At 40.4% G+C, this 16,489-nt stretch overlaps 1 protein-coding gene across 2 annotated transcripts in view; it reads right to left on the reverse strand.

Annotated features, from left to right (window-relative positions):
* hook1 (hook microtubule-tethering protein 1) overlaps positions 1-16,489 on the reverse strand; it is an 86,744-nt gene that overhangs the window by 3,317 nt on the left and 66,938 nt on the right. For both annotated transcript variants that reach the window (XM_043699279.1, XM_043699280.1), the window contains 7 exons: positions 16,290-16,430; positions 15,123-15,210; positions 13,174-13,208; positions 10,617-10,699; positions 7,582-7,682; positions 3,963-4,064; positions 1,014-1,082 (listed from right to left, as the gene is read on the reverse strand). In XM_043699279.1, coding sequence (XP_043555214.1) covers positions 1,014-1,082; positions 3,963-4,064; positions 7,582-7,682; positions 10,617-10,699; positions 13,174-13,208; positions 15,123-15,210; positions 16,290-16,430 — 619 coding nt within the window. The remainder of the gene's footprint in view (positions 1-1,013; positions 1,083-3,962; positions 4,065-7,581; positions 7,683-10,616; positions 10,700-13,173; positions 13,209-15,122; positions 15,211-16,289; positions 16,431-16,489) is intronic.

The raw sequence follows: 16,489 nt of genomic DNA on the forward strand, positions 1-16,489 counted from the left end.
TGCCACCGCAGGAATTGCAAAACCTGCGCCCTCACCTACGTCCAAGGCCCCAAAGGAGCCTTTCACATCCATCAAAGTTTCACCTGCACTTCCACTCGTCATTTACTGTATCTGTTGCTCCCGATGCGGTCTCCTCTACACTGGGGACACAGGACTACTACTCACACAGTGCTTCACAGAACATCTCCAAGACATCTGCATCAACCAACCCACTAACCCGTAGTCGAACACTTCAACTCCCCTTCCCACTCCACCAAGGAAATGCAGGTCCAGTGCCTCCTTCATCACCACTCCTGAACTACTAGATGCCTGGAGGAAGAATGCCTCATTGTCCACTTCGGGACCCTCCAACACCATGGCATCAATGTGGATTTCACCAGTTTCCTAATTTCCCCTACCCCCACCTTATCCCAGATCCAACCCTCCAACTCAGCACCCCCTCATGATCTGTCCTACTAGTCCATCTTCCTTTCCATCTATCCACTCCACCCTCCCCTCCAACTTATCACCATTACCCTCATCTCCATCCACCAATCACACTCACAGCTACCTTACCCCCAGCCCCACCCCCTCCCATTTATCTCTCTACCCCCAAGGCTCCCAGCCTCATTCCTGAAGGGCTTTTGCCCGAAACACCAATTCTCCTGCTCGTTGGATGCTGCCTGACCTGCTGTGCTTTTCCAGCACTATATTCTCCACTCTGATCTCCAGCATTTGCAGTCCTCACTTTCGCCACAGGTAAAAGATAATCAAAATAAACAGAATTCAGCTGAGGATAAATATTTTATGTAATAAGAGGTTAGGATCTGGAACACTGTCTGAAAGTGGTGGAGGCAGATTCGATCATAATATTCAAAAGGGAATTAGGTCTATTTGGGGAAAAAGAAACACTTGCAAGAACAATAGGGAAAGAGCAGAAATGAGACTAATTCCACAACTCAGTGAAGTGCAGGCACGATTGCTACTGTGCTGGAACATACATGATTCTATGTTATCCATTGCTAATGACTTACCTTATTGTACCATGCTGTTACTATCAACTCCTCTTCATACCCTCGAAGTTTTGCTTGCTCACATTCACGCTAGTATAAAAACAGAGAAACAGTTTGAGCCACTCAAGGACATTTTGTTAAAAATTTCCATTGCATTATAAATACAGGTAGTTCTCCTGTAACACTGTAGTTGCTTGCTTAATATAAATAGTGGGGCCTTTGGGAAAAATGGGTTAGAGGCTGACCAGCAAATAAACATTACTCACGATCGCTCAAAAATAACCCAGAAGTCTAACACAAATATAGCACAGCCTGAATGAAGGTATAAATTATATTTATCAATGAAACAAAAGTAAATTTAACACAAATAGTTAAATTAACACAAATTTAACACAACTATTTTAAAAATAGTTAATTCAGGGACAGAGGGTCATAAATAGTGTGTCAGATTGACTCCCCCCATTCCTGTTAAGCAAGCTATATCACATATTCTCTCCTTTTGCTTAAAACACTTCATAATATCTAGCTTCTCTTGTAGTGTGAAAGCCTTTCTTTCGCGTTCACCAACCCCCATTTTATCACCAGGATGCTTCTCGCTAACATTCTTGTCACTACACTCCTCCATCTTATCCTCCAAAGGGATAATCTAGGATTATGTACCTTTCACAGGGAGCTGCTCAATGAATCTCTCTCAGAAGCTGCTCTGTCAGCAGCTGACATCAGTGCATGCTCAGAACAAAGTGTGCAAAACGATCGCCATTGGAATTGCACTATTGCAAACACTGAGTCTGTATTACAGTGATGCTGGAAAAGCACAGCAGGTCAGGCAGCATGCGAGGAGCAGGAAAATCGACATTTTAGACAAAAGCCCTTCATCAGGAATGAATCCTGATGAAGAGCTTTTGCCCGAAATGTTGATTTTCCTGTTCCTCAGATGCTGCCTGACCTGCTGTGCTTTTCCGGCATCACTCTAATCTAGACTCTGATCTCCAGCATCTGCAGCCCTCACTTTCGCCTATTGCAAACAAAAGTAAGTGTTCTCGAAAATACTGTTCCTTAATTCCTCAATGATGTTGTCAACAAATTGCACTGCCGGAATGTTCATAATCTGGGAACTACCTGTAGGTAGCTTTCCTGAATTAGATTTTTGGGATAAGTAATCCAGAGAAATGTTGAAACTATATGTAGTTTATAACTATTGTGCAAAAATACGACCTACCTGTAATTACCATGTTTAAAAATAGTAGATGTTGGTTTAACCCCAAAACCAGTTAGATAAAATAAAAATGAGAACAAATGTCTTTATATAGAAATTATGCCAAAATATATATGATTTCTGTGGTTACTTGTGGGAACATTAAGCCCAAAGATTCTGCTCAACTATTTTGCCTATGTGAGGACTTGAAAACAGATGGAAAACAAATGGTAAAACAATGCCAGCTGAGTAAATAAACTACTGTTTTCTGCTGTGGTGCCTCACTGATTATTTTGTTTTTGCTGTGCCTGTTCTTCTGTTGTTACTGTGCAGAGTTTGGGAATGTCCATTGTGAATGCCATTCCAGCTATTTAGTCCATCAAAACTTGGTGGAGACGAGGATCTGGAAATGCTGGTTGCATTGAAACTGACAACATTTTGGTTAAGCATAGAGCACTAATCTGTAGAACTGCACCTGAAACTTTTCACAGAAATGTAAGAAGAACTTTTATTCCTACAGTGCATCATGGAATAAACATCTAAGTGAGGCCATTCCTCAAGAAAAAGCCATGCCTTCTTAGATATGGAACCACACAGCAGAGGCATCTCAGATTCTCTCTTTCTCAGAGCTGTGTTGATTAAGTTCAGCCAACTATCTTGTACTTGCCATTTCCATCACACTCTAGATTCATGCCTTGCAGAACTCCCAGATTCTGACCTGTTATTTTAACCAGAACATTTGTATGGCAGCTCCACAAAGTTTCTGGTCAATGGTAACACTCAAAGTTGAGTGTTTTAGCAATTGCAGTGCCATTATGAACAGATAGTTGGAGTTCTTTTTATCGAGGAGGCTGGTCATTGTCTGACACTTTTGTAGCATATCTGTTATTTGCCAGTCCCCAGCGTTGTCAAGGTCTTGCTGCATATGGACATGGTCTACTTCAATATATGAGTGTGTGTAAATGGTGAACATTGTCTGAACATTGATGAACATCCCCAATTCTGATCTTATGGAAGGAAGGTCATTGATGAAGCAGCTGAAAATGGTTGGACTTAGAACACAACCCTGACAAACCTAAGGCCTGGGACTGAGATGATTGACCTCCAACATCCACAACTTCCTTTGTCAGGTATGAAGATTTTTCACTCACTGTCAATTTACTTAAACTTTTGCTATGGCTTCTTGATACCATAGTGTCTTAATGTCACAATCTGTCACCCTCATCTCACCTCTGAGCTTCAGTTCTTTTATGTCCTTGTTCATGTTAATGGTTGCACCAAGGTTGTAGTGTGGTCAGGAAACAAGTAGTCCTCGAGAAGATAAACTATGTATTCTCTAGAAGGTTATTGCTGAATAAATATCATTTGATTTTATTTTCAATGGCACCTACCATTTTGCTAATGATCAAGAATAGACTAATGGGGTAGTAATTGGCTGGTTTGGATTTGGACTGATGTTTGCAGACATATCATAACCTAGACAATTTTTCACATTTGTACAATTTTGTACTGAAACAGCTTGGCTTCCAAACCTATTGCTGCATTTTGTAATTCAAAAAGTGATTGGTTTGTTGCAGCTTGGGGATATGCTTCTTGAAACTATGGAAAAGCTATATATCTCTCTCAAAGTTTGAGTCATCAAATAGTTAAACATATAGATGGAGCAAGCTCGATATTAAGGGGTTGGAGTAGGCTTATTACCAATCAAGACTTTACAATATTATTGACAAAACGTTGTTGTAATTAAAATAAAGCGAAGTACTAAAATGACATACCTCTAGCATTTGTATCTTTTTATCTTTCTCAGCCATCTGGGTTTTCAGTATATGGATTTCTGTACTTGCTGGGTTCTGTTTTGGATCCAGAGCTTTAATCACCTGTTTAAGTAATACAACATGGTTTTCCTCATTAAGCCTCATTGTAAAAATGACTGAATGTAGGTTTACTTTGGGTGGAGGAGACAGTGAGAATGTGGACGTTGGGAATCCTGCTACCTACAGAACTTTTAGTCACATTTTCTAATTGCCCAACATTGTTGATAACTCCAGCACAAGACAGTTTCTCAGGAATTTTTTCCTTAACTTTGCAAGCTCCATAATTGGAAGATGAAATACATGAGACTGATGAATTTCAAATGGGATGTTAAGAGGGTCACCTGACCCCAGAAGGAAAGCCAGTGATGAGCTGACCAGCCAGAAAGAAGCTCATTCTAGAGATATAACATGCTGTTTTGGTTGTTGGTGGTGGTGGGGGTGAGGAACCAACTGAAATGCTGAAAATCAGATGACTACCCCTCACAAAGTCCTACTTTGTGGAGATACCAGCCAATCAGATTAGCTACAGCTCCAGCAGTCTCAACAGCACCATAGTGAGCACTGCAGGCAGATCCATGAATGTCTTGGTCTAAGGTAAGTCTAGGGGATTGTCTGGGGAGGATTTTAAAAGTTTAGGGAAGAGGTAACAGGTAGAGGGATTTTGAGGGGATGGAAAAAGAGGTATCGGGGGTTGGGATCTGCATAATGGGTAGGTTGAAAACATAAGGGGATTATTATCTTTGAGCTTGCTGGTGCAGTTTGGGTGCCCCCTGAAAATTTGAACACACTTCCTTCCCATTGTTTTGTAAACTTCCACAGAAAAATAGACTCCAATCTCATCCAGCTGCCTACACCAAACACATTATGGTTTGGACTGCATATTATATGGGTCAACTGATCGTTCAACAAGCTAAATTCATCCTTTATAATTTATTTAACTATGATGAGTGGGCAGCCAATTTCAGACCCTGTCCACTCCATGTGATGGCATGCATCTCAGCAGTGGGTGATGAATGTGCTGGGCTAGCTACCTGACATACAGCAAGTGTAAACTAGCCAAAATCACATCCAGCAGGTGCCATTCAATAGCCAGCCCCTTGTTTCTTGTGATTTCTTGTTTGCAGAATCTTCCATTTCCCTTCTTGCCGAGTTGAAATTGTAAACAAAAATATACATGAGAACACGAACCAACTGATGGAACTTTTAACACCTTTCTCCACATTTGGAAAACTCAGGAGTATTGCAATACCCTCTGGTGGCAGGTTCCAACTGATAGAATGTGCTCTATAAATTATCCCTCTGAGTTTTGCATATTTTAAAAATAAATTTTAATTGAGCTAGAATGCTATCTCTTGCCAGCATGCCTTATAATTCCTGCCCAATGTAGCCTCCACCTTCAAATAAAGAATTACCATTCCAACCCGCAGAGTTTTGGCATTAAAAAAAGTCACCCCAGGAAAACACCGGGATCAAAGACCTTCAATGCTGCAAGAAAGGCTTTCTCGAGGGAAGATCCTGCGAAAGTCTGCAAGGGCAAATGCTGGCAAGTGGGACGAGGTCAGATTGGTCGGCGCAGACAAGTTGGATCAAAGGATCTGTTTCCATGCTGTCTGCCTCTGACAGCGATAACGACAGTGATCAGTAATGACAGCAGGATATAACTCTCACATTCAACTGCTACAGTAGGCCAGAGTTCTTAGCAAAGATTTTCAGTCCTAATTTAGGTTGGGACTAATAGTGTGGGATCCACCAAACAAATCTCAATATTTGGTCTATTAACCAATTTATAAGAGTGATTCATAGAGAAAAGATTAAAAATCTAACCTTGGGGAGTTTAGTGAGTTCAGACCGTATCCTAAACTTGACCACAACTTAGTGTTAACTCATTTCGGCCACACACACCTGTTGCCCTTACATTGCCAATTTACCCAGTGTCCAGTACTGGCAGGCCTCAGACAAAAGTCCTTAAGAGTATGTTGAATAAGTTAATTTAAAAAAAACCTAATTGATTAAAAAAAATGAATTTCCTACATTTAGCTTCTTTTAATTTCTTATAAAAACCAGCAGTTAACTTCAGAGCCCGTTGAACAGTACAGCACAGGAACAGGTTCTTCAGCCCATAATGTAGTGCCAAACATGATACCAAATTAAACTGATCCCTTCTGCCTGCCCTTGGCCCGTATCCCAACGTTACTTGCATATCCATGTGCCGATCTAAAAAGTTCCTTAAACACGCCTATTGTATTTGCCTCCATCACCACCCCTGGCAGTGCATTCCAGACTCCTACCACTCTCTGTGCAAAAAAACTTGCCCTTCACATCTCCTTTGAACTTTCTCTCTCTCACCTTAAATGCCTGCCCCTGAGTACTAGAGATATTTCAACTCTGGGAAAAAGATTCTGACCATCAACCCTATCTATGCATCTCATGATTTTATAAACTTCATCATCTCCCCTTAGCTTCAGCCATTCCAAAGAAACCAACCAGAGTTTTTCTAACCTCTCCTTATAGCTCATACCTTCTAATCTAGGCAGCATGCTAGTAACCTCTTCTGCACCCTTTCCAAAGTCTCCACATCCTTCCTGTAATGTGACGACCAGAATTGAACGGAAAACTTGAAGTGTGCCCTAACCAATTCCCCAAACAATAAAGGCAAGCATGCCCACACCTTCTTTACCACCCCTTCTACTTGTGTGCCCACTTTCAGAAAAATGTGGACTTGAACCCCAAGATCCCTCTGTACATCAGTGCTGTTCAGGGTCCTGCCATTAACTGTATATTTTTCCTTAACATTTGACCTCCCAAAGAGCAGCACCTCCCACTAACCTGGATTAAACTCCATCTGCCATTTTTCCCTCCATATCTGCAACTGCTCTATATTCTGCTATATCCTTTGCCAAATCTTCTACACTATCCGCAACTGCACAAATCTTCAAAGTGTCTGTAACTACTTGAAACTGTCAGTCAAACTGTGGAAGTTGTGAAACTAATCTGGTAATGATAAACCTCAGGCTTATGTCAAGAAGCAGATTGGCACAGCAAAGTACTCATTTTATTTTAAAACCGTAGACATTTCTTTTCAAACATTTAAAGGCCTTGAGCTTGAAATAGCAAGTTTGTTTGAGAGCTCCTTTTGGCAGATATTCTGGGCTACTTTTAACAATTCCAGAGGGCATCTAGCTCCCCCAATAGTGTCCCAAGAACAAAGCATACATTACTTCTCCAAGAGACTTCAGCAACATTAGACCTCTTCCTACCAGGATTCTCCTTTAGTTGTAAAGAGCATTCAGTCACACTTTGGACATCTCACTAGTGAATATCAGATCTAATTGAAGTTGCTGCATTTCAAAAGCTGCCTCTGTGAGCCACTATTTTTCCATGTACTATTTTAGATGCATGTTTTGATACTTTGTTTAGATCTCATTAGGAACTTAAAAAAAGATTTGAAACATATCATGTAAAGAAAACAATTCGCAGACTAAAGTGAAAACAGAATTTACAGGGGTCAGAGGTTATAGAGAACAAAGATTCAATAAAAAGCCAGGCAGAAGGCTTGTGTGATTTTGCCACATATACTCACATTACGAGCTTTCTCCAGGTACATCTTGTACCTTTCCTCCATTGCCCGCATGTCTTCATCTTTTTTACTCAGGGCACGTTGCAACTCTTCAATCTTTTGAGCTGAAAGAATTAGATTTGCATTTTGGAAATGTTTCATTTATGGTTTGCAGTTGTTATAATTGAATTGAATTGGATATTTCATTATGTTAAGGTGACACCATTTTTCATTTCATGATTATGTAATTTAAGTTCTTAAAAGGAAAAACATTTATTTTTCATGAGAGATGAGTGCTGGTTGATTGGCAAGTGGACTCCATTAGTACAGGTGCTGCCAAGGGGATATAATGTTGTAATTGTACCAGCCTCTAACACTTCCTCTGGCAGCTCATTCCACACATGTACCACCCTCTGTGTGAAAAAGTTGTCCCGTAGGTCCCTTTTATGTCTTTCCCCTCTCATCCTAAACCTATGCCCTCTAGTTCCAGACTCTCCAACTCCAGGAAAAAGACTTTGCCTATTTACCCTATCCATGCCCCTCATAATTTTTAAACCTCTAAGTTCACCCCTCAGCCTCTGACACTCCAGGGAAAACAGCCACAGCCTGTACAGTCTCTCCTATTAGGTCAAATCCTCCAATCCTGGCAACATCCTTGTAAATCTTTCTGAACCCTTTCAAGTTTCACAGCATCTTTCCGATAGAAAGGAGACCAGAATTGCATGCAATATTCCAACAGTGGCCTAACCAATGTTCTGTATAGCCGCAACATGACCTCCCAACTCCTGTACTCAATACTCTGACCAATTAAGGAAAGCATACCAAACACCTTCTTCACCATCGTATCTACCTGCAACTCCACTTTCAAGGAGCTATGAACCTGCACTCCAAGGTCTTTTTGTTCAGCAACACTCCCTAGGACCTTACCATTAAGTGTACAAGTCCTGCTAAGATTAGCTTTCCCAAAATGCAGCACCTCGCATTTATCTGAATTTAATGCCATCTGCCACTTCTCAGCCCATTGGCCCATCTGATCAAGATCCTGTTGTAATCTGAGGTAACCCTCTTCGCTGTCCACTACACCTCCAATTTTGGTGTCATCTGCAAACTTACTAACTGTACCTCTTATGCTCGCATCCAAATCATTTATGTAAATGGCAAAAAGTAGAGGACCCAGGACCGATCCTTGTGGCACTCCACTGGTCACAGGCCTCCAGTCTGAAAAACAACCCTCCACTACCACCCTCTGTCTTCTACCTTTGAGCCAGTTCTGTATCCAAATGGCTAGTTCTCCCTGTATTCCGTGAGATCTAATCTTGCTAATCAGTCTCCCATGGGGAACCTTGTCGAATGCCTTACTGAAGTCCATATAGATTACATCTACTGCTCTGCATTTATCAATACCCTATGTTACTTCCTCAAAAAAATTCAATGAAGTTTGTAGGGTCTGTTTCCATGCTGTATGTTTCTATGACTCTATGACCCTAAGTGTTCACATGCTCATTTGACATTGCTAGCCAATTCGCCCTAATTCTACTCAAGGAAGCCAATTTGGGAAATGTACCTTCGATGAAATGACACCTAATCTCTTGCTCATTGCATATTTGCACCACATAGAGGATATCTTTGCTCTGAATCCACAGCTGCATACCAAAACTTTCTTCGATGCCTGAATGGGCTCCATCCTACACTCAAATTCATGTTTGAATTTGAACTGTCAAATGAGAATCCTTTCCTCAATATCCCTGTTGAGAAATTTTCCAGGGCGTTCTCAACAATCTTCAGCCACAACTGACGAGTGGGTGATCGTCCAGAAGTCGAAAAGATCGTGGGTATCAATCTTCAGGGAATTCAATTTGCTTTACAGAAATAGATGGAGGCCTTGCATACTGCAAAAGCTGTGGGTTCTAACAACATTCCATACAAACACCACCCTCTGTGTGAAAAAGTTGCTGTTAGGTCCCTTTTAAAGCTTTCTTCTCTCACCTTAAACCTATGCCCTCTTGCTTTGGACTCCCCTACCCCAGGAAAAGGACCTTGACTATTCACTCAATCCATGTCCCTCATGATTTTATAAACCTCTATAAGATCACCCCTCAACCTCTGACGCTCCAGGGAAAATTGCCCCAGCATATTCAGCCTCTCCCTATAGCTCAAACCCTCCAACCCTGGCAACATCCTTGTAAATCTTTTCTGCACCCTTTCAAGTTTAACAATGGCTTCCCTATAGCAGACAGACCAAAATTGAACTAGGAGAAAGTGAGGACTGCAGATGCTGGAGATCAGAGCTTAAGAATGTGTTGCTGGAAAAGCGCAGCAGGTCAGACAGCATCCAAGGAGAAGGAGAATCGACGTTTCGAGCATAAGCCTGAAGAAGGGCTTATGCCCGAAACGGCGATTCTCCTTCTCCTTGGATGCTGCCTGACCTGCTGCGCTTTTCCAGCAACACATTTTTAAGACCAAAATAGAACACAGTATTCCAACTATGGCCTAACCAAAGTCCTGTACAGCCACGACATGACATCCCACTCCTTTACTCAACGCACTGACCAATAAAGGTAAGCATACCAAACACCTTCTTCACTACCCTGTCTACCGGTGACTGTGAAGCTGCACCCTAAGGTGTTTCTGTTTGTCAAAATTGCCCAGCACCCTACCATTAAATGTATAAGTCCTGCCCTCATTTATCTTACCAAAATGAAACACCTCACATTTATCTAAATTAAATTCCATCTGCCACTCCTTGGCCCATCTGATCAAGGTCCCATTCTATTCTGAGATAACCTTCACTGCTACTCCAGACTTGATTCCCACTAAGATAGTCCTACATAGACACCATGCCTCATTCAGTAATTTCATCTACAGATCACCAAATTCAGATGATCAGTCAAAGACCTGTATTGTTAATCTGAACATGTTTTTCACCAATGCTGCTTAACCTTCAATGCCCTTACAGCAACTTCTGATTTAATCTCATATAATGTATGGAATATTTTGCCTTTTCCTCCAGCTACGCTGATATTTGAAAGACAGTGTTCATTACAATATCTTAAACTTACAGCTCTGCTGTATTTCAGGTTGTAAGTCTTCAATAAGTTTGTTCTTTTTCTGCAGCTCATCATGGGCCTCATGGAGTTTCTCCCTAGGAGATAAAATGTATGACAAATTAGATGCTATTGAAAATTAACATGCAACTCCTAACTAACCTATGCACTCTGCCTCTGATTTTTATTTCAGTTTCTGTGTTGGAGTCAGCAGGACACTGGATGTTGTTGGAAACTATCAACTTTATCTGTGGGATTAGAATCTTCTGCTGACTAAACTGTAAGCAGTTGAACAGATCTGGATTTCTCAGATCAATTCTAACTATTAACTATTAAAAGTTTTATTAAATTGTTAATCTGCCCCATTTTACAGAACCAAAATAATGAAATCTTACAAAGCAGGAGGTCATTTAGCCCATCATACATGTAGTGACTTTTTGAAAGAGTCGGTGATAACAAGTGGCAATATTTTGGTCCTTGTATGCAGGTGCTATCCTTTACAATGCATCTCTTACAATCTATGTTTACGTTCTTACAATTTATTAGAAATTAGGAACCTTGCAGTATAGTTTTTAATATCAGTTTGGTTCGTGCTCCCAATTGTAAGCTAAGAACACCTGTTGCAGTACACCTCTGACATTCATTAGGAGGAAAGGCCACAGGAATTATGTCAATTCTTCAAGAGGTGAGAGGATTGAATTTTTAATGAGAAAATGTTTTTTTGCCTCAGCATAAGCTGAACTGACGATATTTGTAACCACTTGAAGTCTCACACGGAGTCATTAAATAATAAACTCTGGTTTACACAAGGTACTGGCGAAAAATAATTTTCATGAAGACTAATTTAAACAAACAATTCTCACTGTACCTCCTATGTATTTAGAGTCCTGGAGTCATTGAGATGTACAGCATGGAAACAGACCCTTCGGTCCAACCCGTTCATGCCGACCAGATATCCCAACCCAATCTAGTTCCACCTGCCAGCACCCGGCCCATATCCCTCCAAACCCTCCCTGTTCATATACCCATCCAAATGCCTCTTAAATGTTACAATTGTACCAGCCTCCACCACTTCCTCTGACAGCTCTTTCCATACACGTACCACCCTCTGTGTGAAAAAGTTGCCCCGTATGTCTCTTTTATATCTTTCCCCCTCACCCTAAACCTATGCCCTCTAGTTCTGGACTCCCCAACCCCAGGGAAAAGACTTTGTCTATTTATCCTTTTCAATTCCCCTCAATGTTGTAAACTTTGATAAGGTCACCTCTCAGCCTCCGACGATCCAGGGAAAACAGCCCTGGCCTGTTCAGCCTCTCAAAACCTCCAACCCTGGCAACATCCTTGTAAATCTTTTCTGAACCCTTTCATGTTTCACAACATCTTTCCGATAGGAAGGAGACCAGAATTCCACGCAATATTCCAACAGTGGCCTAACCAATGTCCTGTATAGCCGTAACATGACCTCCCAACTCCTGTACTCAACACTCTGACAAATAAAGGAAAGCATACCAAACGCCTTCTTCACTATCCTATCTATCTGTGACTCCACTTTCAAGGATCTATGAACCTGCACTCCAAGGTATCTTTGTTCAGCAACACTCCCTAGGACCTTACCATTAAATGTATAAGTCCTGCTAAGATTTGCTTTCCCAAAATGCAGCACCTTGCATTTATCTGAATTAAACTCCATTTGCCACTTCTCAGCCCATTGGCCCATCTGATCAAGATCCTGTTGTAATCTGAGGTAACCCTCTTCGCTGTCCACTACGCCTCCAATTTTGGTGTCATCTGCAAATTTGCTAACTGTACCTCTTATGCTCGCATCCAAAGCATTTATGTAAATGACAAAAAGTAGAGGACCCAGGACCAATCCTTGTGGCACTCCACTGGTCACAGGCCTCCAGTCTGAAAAACAACCCTCCACCACCACCCTCTGTCTTCTACCTTTGAGCCAGTTCTGCATCCAAATGGCTCGTTCTCCCTGTATTCCGTGAGATCTAACCTTGCTAATCTGTCTCCCATGGGGAACCTTGTCTAACGCCTTACTGAAAGCAATTCTAACGACTTTTTCTTGAAGTTACACAAAACCCCATAGTCAACTTCAGAAAATATTCAGTTTGTTTCAAAATCAGGTAAAATTTGGTTTAGAATACATAAAATTCACTATTATCCAATTGGAGAATTAGAAACAACACATAAATTCTAAGCATTGCAAGGATGCCCATACACAAAATTTAAAAATTCCAGATATATTATGCAGCATATTCAATACTACATAAAACAAAAGCAATTGGCCACCTTTATTTTTGAATGCACTGTGTCTATAACTACTAAATAGAATTGACTAATGGATCACAAAACATCTGTGGTTTTGATTTTCTTTAATGGATTGGTTTATAAATGTAAGAAGAAAAAGCTGAATCATGTTTTGATTGTCAGGGATACTACAGTGTAGGAAATGTATTTTGAATGTACCAGTCAGATCTATTACATCTATCTACTTTTATAAACTACATCACTGGACTTTATAAACTTTGTCGTGGAAAAATCATATTTAATACTATTTACTTACAAATGTGCATCCAATTTCTTCTTCAGTTCACTTGACTGCAAAATAAGACAATATTATCAAGAATGTTTGGTACATTAACCTAACATGGCGGAGACCATAATTCAAGCACTACATTTGATAACTAATTACATATTTTTTAAAAATATGCAATTAGTTTTTAAAAATATTATTTTTTAAAAATATGAAGCAGTTCAAGATGCTTTTTTAATTTTGCAATGCATATACTCTGCCATTCAGTAAGAAATCGCTGAACTGAGTGGCCTCAACTCCTCTCTCTTGCCCATCACTGAGAAACCTCAACTCTTGCAGTTGAAAAACGTCTCTCTCAGTTTTAAATAATTGTCAATGGTTCAACCTCTACTGCTCTATGTGATATAGAATTCCAAAGATTCAAATCCTCTGAAAGAAACTCATCCTCATTTTCAGCTGCTTCAGAGGCCCAAGATAGAGTTGCATTAGAGTTGTAGTAACGGCTTCCGTGCTGCTGAGAGGGATTTTTGCCCCCTCTTTTTTAAAAAAGAAATGATTCACTCATGGGATATGGGCATCACTGGCTGGGACAGTATTTATTGCCCATACCCAGTTGTCCTTAAGAAGGTGGCAATGAGTTTCCTTCTTCAACTGCTGCAGTTCACATGTTGTAGGTAAACCCACAATTCCATTTGGGAGGGAATTTCAGGATTTTGAACCAACAACATGGAAGGAATGGCAATATATTTCCATGTTAGTGTGATGAGTGGCTTGGAGGAGAACTTGCAGGCGTAGTATTCTCATGTAGCTGCTGCCCTTGTCCCAGCTGGAGGTGGTTTGGTGAATTTCTGTAGTGCACCTTGCAGATGGTAGACACTGCTGCGATTGTGCATCTATGCTGGAAGGAGTGGACAGTTGTAAACGTGGAGTGCATCAAGTGTCTTAGATGATATCAAGCTTCTTCAGTGGTGTTGGAGCTGCAGTCAACCGGAGAGTATTCCATTACACTCCAGATTTGTGCCATGTCGATGGTGTCCGGATATGGGAAGTTAGGAGAGGAGTTACTCACTGCAGGGTTCCTTGCCACTAATCTGCTATTGTAGCTACAGCATTGATACGGCTTTTCCAGTTTGTATCTTGTCAATGGTAATCCCCAGGATGTTGATAATGGGAGATTCAGTGATTGTAACACCATTGAATGTCAATTAGATTCTCTTATGCCGGAGATAGTCATTGAATACACTTGAGTGTGGAAAAGTAACATTCATTTACACAAATGCAAAGCAAAGTCAAAAAACTCCAAGGTAGTAGAAATGCCCTTCAAAATCTTGAAGAATTACTTGAAAGCAGTGAAAGTACACACTCAGAATACATTGTTGTGGTTCTGTTTGCCGAGCTGGGAATTTGTGTTGCAGACGTTTTGTCCCCTGTCTCGGTGACATCCTCAGTGCTTGGGAGCCTCCTGTGAAGCACTTCTGTGATCTTTCCTCCAGCATTTGTAGTGGTTTGAATCTGCCGCTTCCGGTTGTCAGTTCCAGCTGTCCGTTGCAGTGGTCGGTATATTGGGTCCAGATCGATGTGCTTATTGATTGAATCTGTGGATGAGTGCCATGCCTCCAGAGAACAGCCAGGGAATTGAGCTTTGAGCTTGCTCGTTGTTCAACCCTAACAATCTCTGCTGTCCTCTTACCTCGTTTGATTTGGTGAGTTCTAGAAGGCTACCTGTGCATTGGCAATTAAAGCCAGAATCCATGATTATTGAAGTGGTCAATTGCATTTTAGTACATACTAACAGCAGATTTACCTGTCCCACAGGGTTCCTGCATGCTGATGTTCCAGACACTGTCAAGTTCCTGTTGCTTTCTTGACAGTTTTGGCATTTTTTGACATTTTTGCCTCGTGCACATACCAATGCCCACGACAGATGAAGGATATAATGGAATAACTTAACCTTAAATTACTTGCAATCAATCACTCACTTCTTCCACCTTTGAGCCTTGCTCCTGTAAGACTTTCTGAAGATCTTCAACCTGATGTTGCAGTTTGTTTACGTTTTGTTTTTCGATTCTGTTTAGAAACAATAAGAACAAAAATGCTAGTTTAAAGCAATTATTACTTTGGATCATTATGCTCTGTTGGTGCTAGTTCTTCAACTAAAGGTATCTGTTTTGATTCTATTTCCCTTTCCTTTACTCATACCCATTTATATTCTTTTCAATTTTTAATCACCTTTTTTAAACTTTATATTCTCAGTGTCGATTGTCATTGGTGATTCTTCACATGAGAACATGTTCTCTAATTTTCCCCATTTACCTACCAATGACACTCTAATTAAAATTCAAGCACTGGAGACAACTGGTCTATATTTCTCTCTAAATCTTTCTCAGTTTTGAAAATACTTTTAATATGTTGTGTTGTAATGAAAAATATCATTGATTTGGTTTATTGTCACATGTACCCAAGTGCAGTGAAAAGCTTTGTTTCCAAGCAGTACGACAGATCATAAGGTGAGAGAACCCTGGACAGTGTAAGGCATACAGGTTACACTGCACAAGATGTACATGAGGCAAGATGAACATATACTACATTGCGAAATTATAAATATAGCCCACTTCAACGTGGTCCAGTATCATCAGTGTCATTGACGGGCCGGAAGTTGAAGACTCAACTCCTTATCCTACCAAAGACATTTAATTTCACAGAACTACGAAGCTGTATATAATCAAGAATTATGTGCAAAAGACCATACACTGCAAAAGGCTCTACTATGCAATATCCTACTTTGTAATATTTAGGGTACAGTCACTATTTCCCAATGTCAGTTTGTTAATTTATCCTGTTTTACATGAATGCAGACCTAATATTGCATCTTTGAGTTAAATTTGCAACTCTCTAATGAAGAAAACACAGTCTCCTGCCCAATTTGGCAACTTTTCAGAACAGATTTTCCCATCATTATAAACACAATGCAAACAATGATAAATTAAAGAAAATCACACAAAAATTTTGAATTTATGGGAAAATATAAAACAACAAAAGGTCAACCTTGCTGCAAGATGCAGGACATAAACCAGATCAGCTTCCTGGCATTTAGAATACCTCATAAGAAGTGAGCAGATCAAGTCATATCAAAATTACATTCGTACCTATTTTCGGTCTCCAGCTCATTATTTGTTCGATTTGCATCATCTAACAGCTTCTGCAGCACTGAAATGCGCTCATTTTCTGATCCCTCTTGCTGTAATTGCAACATCTTGTTCTCATGTTGCAATAAAATAAACTTCTCCCTGCACATATAAATGAATTGCAATGTTACCGTTTAAAGAAACAGTCACAGCATTTACAA

Source organism: Chiloscyllium plagiosum, chromosome 11 (genome assembly GCF_004010195.1).
Source record: "Chiloscyllium plagiosum isolate BGI_BamShark_2017 chromosome 11, ASM401019v2, whole genome shotgun sequence".
Taxonomy (NCBI): domain Eukaryota; kingdom Metazoa; phylum Chordata; class Chondrichthyes; order Orectolobiformes; family Hemiscylliidae; genus Chiloscyllium; species Chiloscyllium plagiosum.